Source organism: Globicephala melas, chromosome 12, assembly GCF_963455315.2.
Source record: "Globicephala melas chromosome 12, mGloMel1.2, whole genome shotgun sequence".
Lineage (NCBI taxonomy): Eukaryota > Metazoa > Chordata > Mammalia > Artiodactyla > Delphinidae > Globicephala > Globicephala melas.
In genome coordinates this window covers 44148475-44162972 of record NC_083325.1, presented here as the reverse complement: position 1 = coordinate 44162972, position 14498 = coordinate 44148475, and the positions used below count along the sequence as shown (strand labels likewise).

The 14498-nt window shown below is 39.0% G+C and overlaps 1 protein-coding gene across 2 annotated transcripts in view; it reads left to right on the top strand.

The window, feature by feature from the left end:
• The window catches only part of EML6 (EMAP like 6), a 320217-nt gene that overhangs the window by 243901 nt on the left and 61818 nt on the right, over positions 1-14498 (top strand). For both annotated transcript variants that reach the window (XM_060309467.1, XM_060309466.1), the window contains exon 25: positions 10904-10992. In XM_060309467.1, coding sequence (XP_060165450.1) covers positions 10904-10992 — 89 coding nt within the window. The remainder of the gene's footprint in view (positions 1-10903; positions 10993-14498) is intronic.

Sequence of the window (14498 nt, the reverse complement as noted above, 5' to 3'; positions counted from 1 at the left end):
CCGTGCTCTAGGGTGGGTCACTTTTAAAACCCATCCCGGGGACTTGGCTGATGTTGGAGTCCAGGGCAGATTTGCTTTGGAACAGGCAGGGTCCCAGCTTTCAGAGAAGTTTTAGTCTATTGTGGTAGTAAGTGGTGTCTCAGGAAAGAGCTCCCGGGGGAATCCATGGAGCCTTCATAGGAGTGACCTTTGAGATGGATCTTGAAAGGTGAGTAGAAGTTCACTAGATGGCGACATCTGAGACGAGCGTCCCAGGCTCTGAAGGATCAGGGTGTGCCACTACGTGGAGGTGGGAAGAAGAATGGGGGATTAAGAAACAGTAATGCTGAGGGCGGGAAGGGCAGGGAATGCAGAAAGGCCAAGACAGCAAGTAAAGGAATTGTTACCTCAAGCTAGGAAGTTTACCCTGAACTTTATCCTGTAGGCATTAGGTAACTCTGAGAGATTAGAGTGAGGCATTCCCTACCATCCTGGGGAGGGTGAGTGAGGCTGGAATTAGAAAGCAACTAAAATAAACCAGGAGAAAGAGATGATGAGGGCCTTGACCAAAAAGGGGTTATTTCAGAGATGCCAGAATATTTTATTTCACATATTTCTTGAAGTAGTGGCCGGAGACTGATCCTTCTGCCAGGCAGGGATTTACTTGTAGCTGTACTTGCTGCACCAGAATTTGGACTTAAGTGTTACAACCCGCAGGCGTTTTACACAGTGCAATAGATGGGAAGAAGGCATGCATATCATTTATTGTGAGAGGTGCAAGTCCCAAGAAGGGCAAAGGGAAATCAGATAAGTTCCTCTCACTTTTACGTCAGGACCATCCAGATACAGCGCTGAGGGCTTAGGCTGGCATGTATGATCAAGCAGGACACTGGCCTGGGAGACATCTAGGAACCAGTGACGTCCAGGGGGTGAATGGAAGCAGCTGCTTCTCACCCACCTTCTTTGATATTCTATGCTTTATCGTTTTTTTTGAAAAGCAAGGATTTAAAAAAAAAAAAAAAGCAAGGATTTCACCCTGTTTGTTCTCTGGCTAAATCCCTAGATATGCCCCTTTGTGAGAAAGCTTTAGAACAGTGAGGGTCATCTTTATGCATATGTAGAATAGAGTGTGGTGAGTTTTATTTAGAACCCAACACACACACACACACAACACCTGACATAATACGTGAATCCCACCACTACGTTGACCATTAGGGGGTTAAAACCAATTATTATTTACATTTTATGGAGTGAAGGACCAAGAGAAATTGGGGCATAGGAAGAATATGTTTTGATTGGGAAGATTTCTTTAAAATTATTTTTGATTGTGGTAAAGTACACCTAGCATAAAAATTTACTATCTTAACCATTTTGGGTATAGAGTTCAGTGGCATTAAATACATCCACATTATTGTGCAACCACCATCCCCATCCATCTCTAGAACTCTTTTCATCTTATAAAATTGGAGCCCTATACCCATTAAATAGTAATTCCCCCTTCTCCATCCCCCAGACCCTGACGAGCACCATTCCACTTCATGTCTCTATGAATTTGACTATTCTAGGTACTTTATATAAGTAGAATCATACAGTATCTGTCTTTTTGTAACTGGCTTATTTCATTTAGCATAATGTCCTGAAGGTTCATCCATGTTGTAACGTGTCAGAATTACTTTCCTTTTTAAGGCTGAATACTATTCCATTGTGTGTATATACCACATTTTTTTTTGTTTCTGCTTTATAACACAGTGAATCAGTTATACATATACATATGTTCCCATATCTCTTCCCTCTTGCGTCTCCCTCCCTCCCACCCTCCCGATCCCACCCCTCCAGGCGGTCACAAAGCACCGAGCTGATCTCCCTGTGCTATGCGGCTGCTTCCCACAAGCTATCTACCTTACATTTGGTAGTGTATATATGTCCATGCCTCTCTTTCGCTTTGTCACAGCGTACCCTTCCCCATCCCCATATCCTCAACTCCATTCTCTAGTAGGTCTGTGTCTTTATTTCTCTCTTACCCCTAGGTTCTTCATGACACTTTTTTCTTAAATTCCATATATATGTGTTAGCATACAGTATTTGTCTTTCTCTTTCTGACTTACTTCACTCAGTATGACAGACTCTAGGTCTATCCACCTCATTACAAATAGCTCAATTTCATTTCTTTTTTATGGCTGAGTAATATTCCATTGTATATATGTGCCACATCTTCTTTATCCATTCATCCGATGATGGACACTTAGGTTGCTTCCATCCCCAGGCTATTGTAAATAGAGCTGCAATGAACATTGTGGTACATGACTCTTTGAATTATGGTTTTCTCAGGGTATATGCCCAGTAGTGGGATTGCTGGGTCATATGGTAATTCTATTTGTAGTTTTTTAAGGAACCTCCATGCTGTTCTCCATAGTGGCTGTACCAATTCACATTCCCACCAGCAGTGCAAGAGTGTTCCCTTTTCTCCACACCCTCTCCAGCATTTATTGTTTCTAGATTTTTTGATGATGGCCATTCTGACTGGTGTGAGATGATATCTTATTGTAGTTTTGATTTGCATTTCTCTAATGATTAATGATGTTGAGCATTCTTTCATGTGTTTGTTGGCAGTCTGTATGTCTTCTTTGGAGAAATGTCTATTTAGGTCTTCTGCCCATTTTTGGATTGGGTTGTTTGTTTTTTTGTTATTGAGCTGCATAAGCTGCTTGTAAATTTTGGAGATTAATCCTTTGTCAGTTTCTTCATTTGCAAATATTTTCTCCCATTCTGAGGGTTGTCTTTTGGTCTTGTTTATGGTTTCCTTTGCTGTGCAAAAGCTTTGAAGTTTCTTTAGGTCCCATTTGTTTATTTTTGTTTTTATTTCCATTTCTCTAGGAGGAGGGTCAAAAAGGATCTTGCTGTGATTTATGTCATAGAGTGTTCTGCCTATATTTTCCTCTAAGAGTTTCATAGTTCCTGGCCTTGCATTTAGGTCTTTAATCCATTTTGAGCTTATTTTTGTGTATGGTGTTAGGGAGTGATCTAATCTCATACTTTTACATGTACCTGTCCAGTTTTCCCAGCACCACTTATTGAAGAGGCTGTCCTTTCTCCACTGTACATTCCTGCCTCCTTTATCGAAGATAAGGTGACCATATGTGCATGGATTTATTTCTACGCTTTCTATCCTGTTCCATTGATCCATCTTTCTGTTTTTGTGCCAGTACCCTACTGTCTTGATTACTCTAGCTTTGTAGTATAGTCTGAAGTCAGGGAGCCTGATTCCTCCAGCTCTGTTTTTCGTTCTCAAGATTGCTTTGGTTATTCGGGTTCTTTTGTGTTTCCATACAAATTGTGAAATTTTTTGTTCTAGTTCTGTGAAAAATGCCAGTGGTAGTTTGATAGGTAGTTTGCCTTGAATCTGTATATTCCTTTGGGTAGTATAGTCATTTTCACAATGTTGATTCTTCCAGTCCAAGAACATGGTATATCTCTCCATCTATTTGTATCATCTTTAATTTCTTTCATCAGTGTCTTATAATTTTCTGCATACAGGTCTTTTGTCTCCTTAGGTAGGTTTATTCCTAGATATTTTATTCTTTTTGTTGCAATGGTAAATGGGAATGTTTTCTTGATTTCACTTGCAGATTTTTCATCATTAGTGTATAGGAATGCAAGAGATTTCTGTGCATTAATTTTGTATCCTGCTACTTTACCAAATTCATTGATTAGATCTAGTAGTTTTCTGGTAGCATCTTTAGGGTTCTCTATGTATAGTATTATGTCATCTGCAAACAGTGACAGCTTTACTCCTTCTTTTCTGATTTGGATTCCTTTTATTTCCTTTTCTTCTCTGATTGCTGTGGCTAAAACTTCCAAAACTATGTTGAATAAGAGTGGTGAGAGTGGGCAACCTTGTCTTGTTCCTGATCTTAGTGGAAATGCTTTCAGTTTTTCACCATTGAGGATGATGTTGGCTGTGGGTTTGTCATATGTGGCCTTTATTATGTTGAGGAAAGTTCCCTCTATGCCTACTTTCTGGAGAGTTTTTTTTATCATAAATGGGTGTTGAATTTTGTCAAAAGCTTTCTCTGCATCTATTGAGATGATCATATGGTTTTTCTCCTTCAATTTGTTAATATGGTGTATCACATTGATTGATTTACGTATATTGAAGAATCCTTGCATTCCTGTAATAAACCCCACTTGATCATGGTGTATGATGCTTTTAATGTGCTGTTGGGTTCTGTTTGCTAGTATTTTGTTGAGGATTTTTGCATCTATGATCATCAGTGATACTGGCGTGTAGTTTTCTTTCTTTGTGACATCCTTGTCTGGTTTTGGTATCAGGGTGATGGTGGCCTTGTAGAATGAGTTTGGGAGTGTTCCTCCCTCTGCTATATTTTGGAAGAGTTTGAGAAGGATAGGTGTTAGCTCTTCTCTAAATGTTTGATAGAATTCGCCTGTGAAGCCATCTGGTCCTAGGCTTTTGTTTGTTGGAAGATGTTTAATCACAGTTTCAATTTCAATACTTGTGATTGGTCTGTTCATATTTTCTATTTCTTCCTGATTCAGTCTTGGCAGGTTGTGCATTTCTAAGAATTTGTCCATTTCTTCCAGTTGTCCATTTTATTGGCATATAGTTGCTTGTAGTAATCTCTCATGATCTTTTGTATTTCTTCAGTGTCAGTTGTTTCTTCTCCTTTTTCATTTCTAATTCTATTGATTTGAGTCTTCTCCCTTTTTTTCTTGATGAGTCTGGCTAATGGTTTATCAATTTTGTTTATCTTCTCAAAGAACCAGCTTTTAGTTTTATTGACCTTTGCTATCATTTCCTTCATTTCTTTTTCATTTATTTCTGATTTGATTTTTATGATTTCTTTCCTTCTGCTAACTTTGGGGTTGTTTTGTTCCTCTTTCTCTAATTGCTTTAGGTGCAAGGTTAGGTTGTTTATTCGAGATGTTTCCTGTTTCTTAAGGTAGGCTTGTATTGCTATAAACTTCCCTCTTAGAACTGCTTTTGCTGCATCCCATAGGTTTTGGGTCGTCGTGTCTCCATTGTCATTTGTTTCTAGGTATTTTTTTATTTCCTCTTTGATTTCTTCAGTGATCACTTCATTATTAAGTAGTGTATTGTTTAGCCTCCATGTGTTTGTACTTTTTACAGATCTTTTCCTGTAATTGATATCTAGTCTCATAGGGTTGTGGTCGGAAAAGATACTTGATGCAATTTCAATTTTCTTAAATTTACCAAGGCTTCATTTGTGACCCAAGATATGATCGATCCTGGAGAATGTTCCATGAGCACTTGAGAAAAATGTGTATTCTGTTGTTTTTGGATGGAATGTCCTATAAATATCAATTAAGTCCATCTTGTTTAATGTATCATTTAAAGCTTGTGTTTCCTTATTTATTTTCATTTTGGATGATCTGTCCATTGGTGAAAGTGGGGTGTTAAAGTCCCCTACTATGAATGTGTTACTGTTGATTTCCCCTTTTTATGGCTGTTAGTATTTGCCTTATGTATTGAGGTGCTCCTATGTTGGGTGCATAAATATTTACAATTGTTATATCTTCTTCTTGGATCGATCCCTTGATCATTATGTAGTGTCCTTCTTTGTCTCTTCTAATAGTCTTTATTTTAAAGTCTATTTTGTCTGATATGAGAATTGCTACTCCAGCTTTCTTTTGGTTTCCATTTGCATGGAATATCTTTTTCCATCCCCTTACTTTCAGTCTGTATGTGTCTCTAGGTGTGAAGTGGGTTTCTTGTAGACAGCATATATATTGGTCTTGTTTTTGTATCCATTCAGCCAGTCTGTGTCTTTTGGTGGGAGCATTTAGTCCATTTACATTTAAGGTAATTATCGATATGTATGTTCCTATTCCCATTTTCTTAATTGTTTGAGTTCCTTATTGTAGATCTTTTCCTTCTCTTGTGTTTCCTGCCTAGAGAAGTTCCTTTAGCATTTGTTGTAAAGATGGTTTGGTGGTGCTGAACTCTCTCAGCTTTTGTTTGTCTGTAAAGGTTTTAATTTCTCCATCAAATCTGAATGAGATCCTTGCTGGGTAGAGTAATCTTGGTTGCAGGTTTTTCTCCTTCATCAATTTCAATATGTCCTGCCAGTCCCTTCTGGCTTGCAGAGTTTCTGCTGAAAGATCAGCTGTTAACCTTAATGGGATTCCCTTGTGTGTTATTTGTTTTTTTTCCCTTGCTGCTTTTAATATGTTTTCTTTGTATTTAATTTTTGACAGTTTGCTTAATATGTGTATTGGCATGTTTCTCCTTGGATTTATCCTGTATGGGACTCTCTGTGCTTCCTGGACTTGATTAACTATTTCCTTTCCCATATTAGGGATGTTTTCAACTATAATCTCTTCAAATATTTTCTCAGTCCCTTTCTTTTTCTCTTCTTCTTCTGGAACCCCTATAATTCGAATGTTGGTGCGTTTAATGTTGTCCCAGAGGTCTCTGAGACTGTCCTCAGTTCTTTTCATTCTTTTTTCTTTATTCTGCTCTGCAGTAGTTATTTGCACTATTTTATCTTCCAGGTCACTTATCCATTCTTCTACCTCAGTTATTCTGCTATTGATCCCATCTAGAGTATTTTTAATTTCATTTTTTGTGTTGTTCATTGTTGTTTGTTTCATCTTTAGTTCTTCTAAGTCCTTTTTAAATGTATCTTGCATTTTGTCTGTTCTATTTCCCAGATTTTGGATCATCTTTACTATCATTATTCTGAATTCTTTTCCTGGTAGACTGCCTATTTCCACATTTTGTTTATCCATTCATCCATCAGTGGTTACTTGGGTTGCGTACAACTTTTGGCTATTGTGAATAATGCTGCTATGAACAGGGTGTACAGTTCTTTTGAGTATATGTCCAGAAGTCAAATTTCTGGAAAAAATGATAATTCCACTTTTAATTTTTTGAGGAACCACCATACTGTCTTCCCCAGCAGATGCACCATTTTACACTCCCACCAACAGTGCACAAGGGTTTCAACTTCTCTGCATCCTCACCAACACTTGTTATTTTCTCTTTTGTTTTGTTTTTGATAGATAGTAGCTATCCTAAATGGCAATGAGATGGGACATTGCAGTTGTATTTACATTTGAGGAAGGTTATTTTTTTTTTATTCTTTAAATGTGTTGTAGGCCCTCTGTCAGATGTAGGGATATAAAGAGGAATTAACTCCGGATGGGAAGAATAAGCCCTTGGTGGGGATCGGTGGGCTGCCACCATAGAGGGGCCTGGGCGGAGGTCGGTTTTAAGGTCCTCAGTGTGGAGCCATCACTTTGCAGGGAGAGAGGCAAACCTCACTATTTCCATAGTTCTGCCCAAAGCCAGAGTCTGTGGTCCAACTAGCACATAGGGCGATGGGAAAGACAGAGTAAGGAGGCCAGGGTCTTTAAAAAGCCACGTTGCCTCTCATCCGAAGTGGCCCCTTCAGTTAGTTAAGAGGATCAGACCAAATGGTTTCTGTGGCCTGAGAGGAGAACAGAATATTTTTGATTTTTAGGGAGGAGTTATGCCATCTGGAGAATAAGAGCAAGTGTACCCGTGAATCTTCCCTGGTTTAACTCCAATTTTGTTGCCACGAGACGTGTGTCATATTGATATTCTTCTGCTCCTGATCTCCCAGTTCCCAAAATGCCTACCCTCCAGCACGTGCCAGGCTGCCTCAAGATCAGCCTAGCTTTTCACAGCAGGGCCTCGAGGGCCTACAGAGGGAAGAGAGCAGAACTTAGATGCAGGGATCTGTTTCATTCCTTTGATCTTGTCAAAAATAGTGAACACATTTGCCGGAGCCAGCTGGCTCGTCAGGGGTGGGGAATGGCACAGCCGCCAGCCTCCGCAGCCTTCCGTGTCCATGGCAACCTCAGGTCCCAGGAAAACTGAAAAGCTCATCGGGCTTGTGCAGGAACAGCAGCTACCCCTGAATAAAAGCTCCTGCACAGAATGCCTGAGAAAGAAAAAATATAAATGGAAAGAGAGGAAACATGGAAGGGTATTTTCTCGCTGCTGTTAGTTCATTTCCAGAAATATCAGGACTGTAAGATCTTTTACCAACTAACAGTTTGAGCCATGATAGAACATCTCATTCCCATTTTCACTGCAAATGCCCTGATGTGTTTGGTTTATTTAGTACCAATTTTGGAATTGTTCTAACTTGTAAATTTTATAGCAACCGGGGTGACATGTATGAATCACTCTGGATTATAAAGCTCTAGGCACCTGCAATATGTGTGATTTACTGTACCTGCTTAGTGATGGGGACAGCTATCTCAATTCTCTTATTCTGTGTGAATAGACATTTCTTGTTAATAAAAATGTGAGGATTCTAAAAGAATAGGGTTACAGTTATTCAGGGGCAAATTATACTTTTTGCTCTTTGCTTCTGCTCCTGTCTTCAGAATATTTCCATGGTTATATATTACAGAGCAGCAGGCAGTGGAAAAAAAGGAGTGGTGACCTAAATCGTTCCTCTGTGCTTCAAAAAAAAAAAAAAAATACAGTTTAATAACAGTAGTAAAGAAAATTTTGGGAGGGGGAAACACACCCATAATTCTACCTTCCTAACACAAGAATAATTGATTTTTTAAAAATTTCTTCATATCCCTGATTTCAGAAACCCACTCAAGCCAGCTTAAATTTAAAAATAAGAATAAAGAATGACTTCATTGGAAAGATAGGGATATTTCATAGAATCCAAGAGCAGGAAGCCACATCTCCCAAGAACTGGCTTTAGGAATGAATCAGAAAATGCCTAGAACCCAGCCAGGGAGCTCCCCTCTCCTGCTCTGAGGCAGCCCATCTCAGTGTCCACTGCTCTCCTGGGTCTGGTGCCTGCTGGTGGCCCCTCTCTCTGCACAGGCCGGCTTTCCCTAATTCATTTGCACAAGACCCACTTTCTGTTGCCCCCAAATGCCACCCCCAGTCCCAAAGGCTACATCTCCTCCCAGCAAGGCACCCACTGATTCAGCCTAAGATTCCAATTTCCCAGGAGAGAGAATTTGACTCTCTAGCCTGGTCTCCAGCCTGGTCGCTCCTGGGTCAACGTCCACCTCCAGAGTGCAGACAAGACCGCAGGGGCCCAGCCCACGGTGCAGGGCAGTTCTCAGGGAAGGGCGTGGGCTTGGTAGGTACCCACAGGTGTCTGTGGAGCTGCAAAGCATTTCTGGTGCTTGCAGAAGTGGTTTTGTAAACATTCTGCATTTTGTAAACATTTCTGCAGTCAGAAAATACTTCCCTGAGCTATTTTTATAGTTTTTGGGTTGTTTTTAAAGTAAAGCATGATCTTTGAAACTGGTGTAAAGTGAGTTGTTAGGATTATCCGAGAGCTACAATCCTTTGAGTTCTCTTAGTATTGATCTCATGGCCAAAAATATCTAAAATTATCTATATTCAAAGAATGTTTTCATTGAATCTTTTAATCCTTTTCCCACATCCTTTGTTATTTGCAGTCACTCTTGAGAATTCTAAAAGTATACTTTGCAGATATATCTAGTTCATTGGAAAAATATTGATTACTCATTTTCATATAATGCTAAATAGCCAAAGCTCATTTAACTCCCTTTTTTCTTTTCTGATTTGTGTATGTTGAGCCATAAAGTCCGGAAGACGGGCCCATTTCAGAGAAAACGTTTTCAAATTTACTTGCTCCTCACAGCCAAGGCAAACCCCCAATCACTATTTTATAACTCAGCAAACTGGAAATGATCCAGGTTTCATTTAGGAAATGAGAGAAACTTGTTTTTAATTAGTCATTTAGAAACAGACCTGCAACTCCTGAAGTTTAGCCAAACTAGATTTCAGACCTAGGTGGTACCCACTTAAACTTTAAAGAACATGATGTAACACGGAGTTCTTACTTTGCTATTATTTTTTCCACGAAGGACATTTCAAGGCTACTAGATATAAATAGTTATGCAAGAAAGAGAGAGAGTAGGAAACGTTAGTGTGCATATGTACACTGAATTATTTGCAGATGAAATGTTAGGATATCTGACGTTTTCTTCAAAGTAATCTGGGGTGAGGGAATGAGGAGGTTCCTGCAGCAGGGCCAGCCATGTGCGAATAACCAGAGCCAGCCATGTGCTAATAACCATCGAGGCTGGACATTGGCCCCATAGGGCTTCTTTATACTGTTACTTCCATATATGTTTGAGATTTCCCATCGTTTAAAACACGCTGAAAAAATACTAGAAAGTAGATCTTTTGAGTCATTTAAATTTTCAAGCCATAGAGTATCATTGATATGATAGGAAGAGAATTAAGAAATCTAATGTTTTTCAACATTAATCAAAATGAGTCCAAGATTAAAAATTTACATCAGACCGAAAGACTATTTTTGCTCAACATTTTGTTTTGGGAAAAGTCTCAGATTTCTTTATAAATTTTCAATTAAAAAAGGAAGGGGGAAATGGAATGAGCATTTACAGTTTGTTTTATGTGTCCTTGTCTTCCTGTTTCTAAATGTTAAAGGGCAAATTTAGAATTTATATCCTAGTAAGCACAAACGCTTACGAGGTTCTTGCTTCCAGTGCCATAATTCTTGCCAAAGCAGTTTGCTTTTACTACATTTCTGTGCTAGGAGGCAACAGGGGAAAAGAGCAAAAAAAAAATTTTTGTCAGGCTTTGGAAAAATAGCTACTTTCAATGCAACAGAGGAAAACACAGCAAGCTTGATTCTTCTAGTTTTGAAGGATGTTCAAAGTCAGATTTTATGAGGTTCGTATTTTTAAAAATCATAGCTTTGGAGTTTGTACCTTGCCATGTAATTGTCTTTACATGCACTTCTGGATCATTCAACATATATTTACTCAGTTTATGAGACTTTGATTAAAATGAATCAAAATAGTTGCAATCGTGCTCATCACTTTATAACAAAAAGATAAATGCAGAGTTTAATTGTCTTCCTACTTTATTCTATCATAACAGGGAAATTACTGCAAGTTAATTCAGGTGCCAAAGAACAACTCTTTTTTGAAGCTCCAAGAGGCAAACGGCATATAATAAGACCTTCAGAGGTAACAGTCAGACACAAAGCTTTTTTAAAAAGTATTTCATGAAAATTTAGTATGTGCATTTTAACAAAACCTATCAGTTATTATTCACTAATATGAGTTATAGTTTGTGTATCTTTAAGCTTGACCATTTCTTAAATCTGCCTGCTTAGCCTGGTTTCCTACTTTCTGAGGACATATGGATTTACTATACCACAAACGTAGCAATGCATAGTTGGCATTCTGCTTAATTTTTCTCTGCCAGAAGACAATGACTGAGCTAACAATTTGGATGCTACATATTACTTTTCCCATTCTACGTGGCCTGTCATTTTATGCAAAGCTTTTTATGAACGTAAAGTTTTGAAACGTGCTTTCTCAGTGGTTACTGTTTGTAATAGTAAAAGTACCTTCTACAACAAGAGAAATTATTTTTCAAAACAAAACATTCCACAACCTGACCATCCTAATGTAGCAAACTGTTTCCTTTTTCTATATTTTCCTCGTGCTCTTAGCCACATACACCATCTTTTAATTGCTGAAGTCAAAGCCTAGATAAAATTTTTGAATCCATGAACTAACGCCTTCCTAAAAGCTCTTCCTAAAGGCTCGCTGCTTTTGTCTTTCAGCCTGCACAGTGCTTCCATGTAGTGAACCCTGATGGCCAAAAAGTCATTGCCTGATTAGCACTAAGGACATCCTTTTAGTCCCAGGAGACAATCTCTCTCATTTTTTCGCTATGTAACCTTCGATGAAAGAAAAGGAAATATTGCTTCCTTAGAGGAAAAAGGGTCAAGGGTACGCCACTGAGGGACAGGCGTCTTCCTCTCTCTAGCTTCAGTTAGCCAGTAATATAAACAATCCTGGTATTCTAATGTACTCCCAGAGACATCTGGACTCATGTCCATTCATAATATTTTCATTGTTTCTAAAGGAAATATATGTGCAGTACATAAGAAACCCAAGTTGTTATGGGTGATGGCATTGTATTAATGGAAACTGTTAATGGATCGATTGATCTCACTCTCCAACTCCAGTTTATTTATCTTTGATCAGTCTTCATTTTAACTTATTTTATATGGGGAAACTTTAATAGCCTTGAGTAAGGGATGTTTTAAGTTATGTCATTCCTTCACTGAACATCTGTGGAGTGTGCCGGGCACTTCATATACCTATAATCCAGTCCTCACAGCAGCCTCGCCTGATACTTATCAGTCTCATTTTACAGACAGGGAGATTAAGGCTCCAGGAAAGTAAAAGGACCTTGGAGCTGTGATCCTAGCCTAGAGGGGTCTGCGTGTGACTTCACAGCCTAGACAGTGCAGCATCATTTTACATCACTTCACCTGTTCTAGTGCCCCAAATAAGTATTCTGCTGATAAAATAAGATGCAATCGGACATTGAGGATGAGGCCAACTTGGGACAGGTGAGCAATTATTATGTTAGAAAAAAATCTACCAAAGGGAAATTTATGTTAAGTCTTCCTGAAGTGCCAGGCTCTGGCTCTGATGAGTTAGTTTGTCCCTCTGCAGTGTACAGTTATTGTTCCAGAGGCTGATCTCTGGTGCTGTTGGTTGGGGAGTCCCTCCAGCTAATGTCTCCTCAGCCTGGCCACCCTGGTATTGGCATTACTAAGAGCTCCAAAGAGGTAGCTCATCATTTTACTTACCAGTATTGTCAGGCTCTTCAATTAAGTATGAAGGATTTTGAAAATCTCCTTTTCAAAGAAGATTTTTTTTTTTTTTAAGAAACAGTCATGGTGAAACTAACACAAAGTCTACCCAGCAAATTGTTAACTATGCCAAATATTAAAATGTCCAATTTATATTCATCTGATGCAGCATAGTGCAGATAAGCCGGCTCTATACTAGCAGCCCAAGTCTCTGGAGCTCGACTTTCCCTCTGCTTGCCAAGCAGGCTGGGATTTAAGTGACTAACCTCTCTGTGGGCTCCAGTCACCTCCTCTGCAAAATGATGATGATAATGACATACCTGCCTGGGGCAAGGTGCTGTGGAAGACACCCCTGGAGGACTCTTCTGCCCTCTAAAGTCCAGGGTTTTTAACAAGTTTATTTACCCCTTTTGGGTTTTGTCAGTTACAGGGATCATTCTTTTTTTTTTTTTCAATTTATTTTATTGAAGTATAATTGATTCCCAATGTTGTGTTCATTTCTGCTGTACAGCAAAGTGACTCAGTTTTATATATATATATATATATATATATATATATATATACTTTTTTATATTCTTTTCCATTATGGTTTATCACAGGATATTGAGTATAGTTATAGGGATCACTCCTAATGCTCCATTTTAAATGTGATTTCTGTAGCTTCCCACAAGTTAGACATGCTTCCCCTGGAGAGCACATTGTCCAGATCTGGCCAAGGGTGTACTGTCGGGGTGACTGTAGGGTGAGCAATGCCAGCTCACTGCCCATTCCTCCCTATATAATGAGGCCAGGAAAGGTGCCACCCAGAGAGGTGGCATTGGGGATGGACAAGGAAGGTGTCAGAAATGGAATCTCGTATCTGTAAGGGAGTCAGTGGCCAGAAAGCCCGTTTCTAGAACTAGAGGGGAGGTTCCCTGCTTCTTTTCCTGTGACGGTCAGTTGAAGATGTCATAAGGAGTTGGGGAGATTCCACTTGCACCTCAGAAAACTGAGGTAATTGTTGGGGAACCACTTCTCGTCACCTAAGTCTGTGACCCTGCCTCAGGTACCCCAAGTCACTGGGTGAACCGCAGCTTTTTGGTTCCAATTCTGCATGTGTCCAGAAGAAACGCAGAATATTAAATGAGGAGAAATTTGAGTGGCCAAAATATGTATAGCACCTCCCCACGTTGTGACTAAAATCCTGGCTGCATCTTTATCTTGTCATTTCCCTTCTAGGCAGTGGTACCAAGCAGAAAACAACAGAAATGGAGGCGAGGTGCGTTAACATCGTGCACCAGAAAGTAGTTTCCAGATCCAAAGAGAGCAATCTGGCCTTTAATTTTAGCTACAGTTCTCTAATGATTTTTTTATACCCTTTTAAACAGTGCTTTAAAGTGCTTATGTAAAGAAACTGTAACGTTAAGGTATACTAGCAGATCTTGAATGAAAGTAAATGAGATCAAATTCCCCAGGAAAGTCTAATAACAAAGTGTTACTGTTACTGTTTTCTTTTTTTAAAAAGGAAAGAAAATCCTCAATTTTATCAGAATTTAACCTACATGAATTGTAAATCTTCTGTTCGGGAATTTCAGACAAAACAGTGTTAAAGGATAAAATGTATATTCGTGGCAATACAATATGAACAGCTCTTCCAGTTTTTAAGATGGTCTCTCTAGAGCATAAAGAATATTAAGAATCTTATTACTGCAGAATCTTATTACTCTTTCCTCCAAGGAAGCAGTCCTTTAAAAAGTTATGTCCTGTGACTTTTTAAAATAATTTGCTAAATGATCAGCCCCATCGATCAATCTAGCTCAGTGGTTATCAATTGGGATCAATTTGCCCCCTCTCCCAGGGATATTTGACAATGTCTGG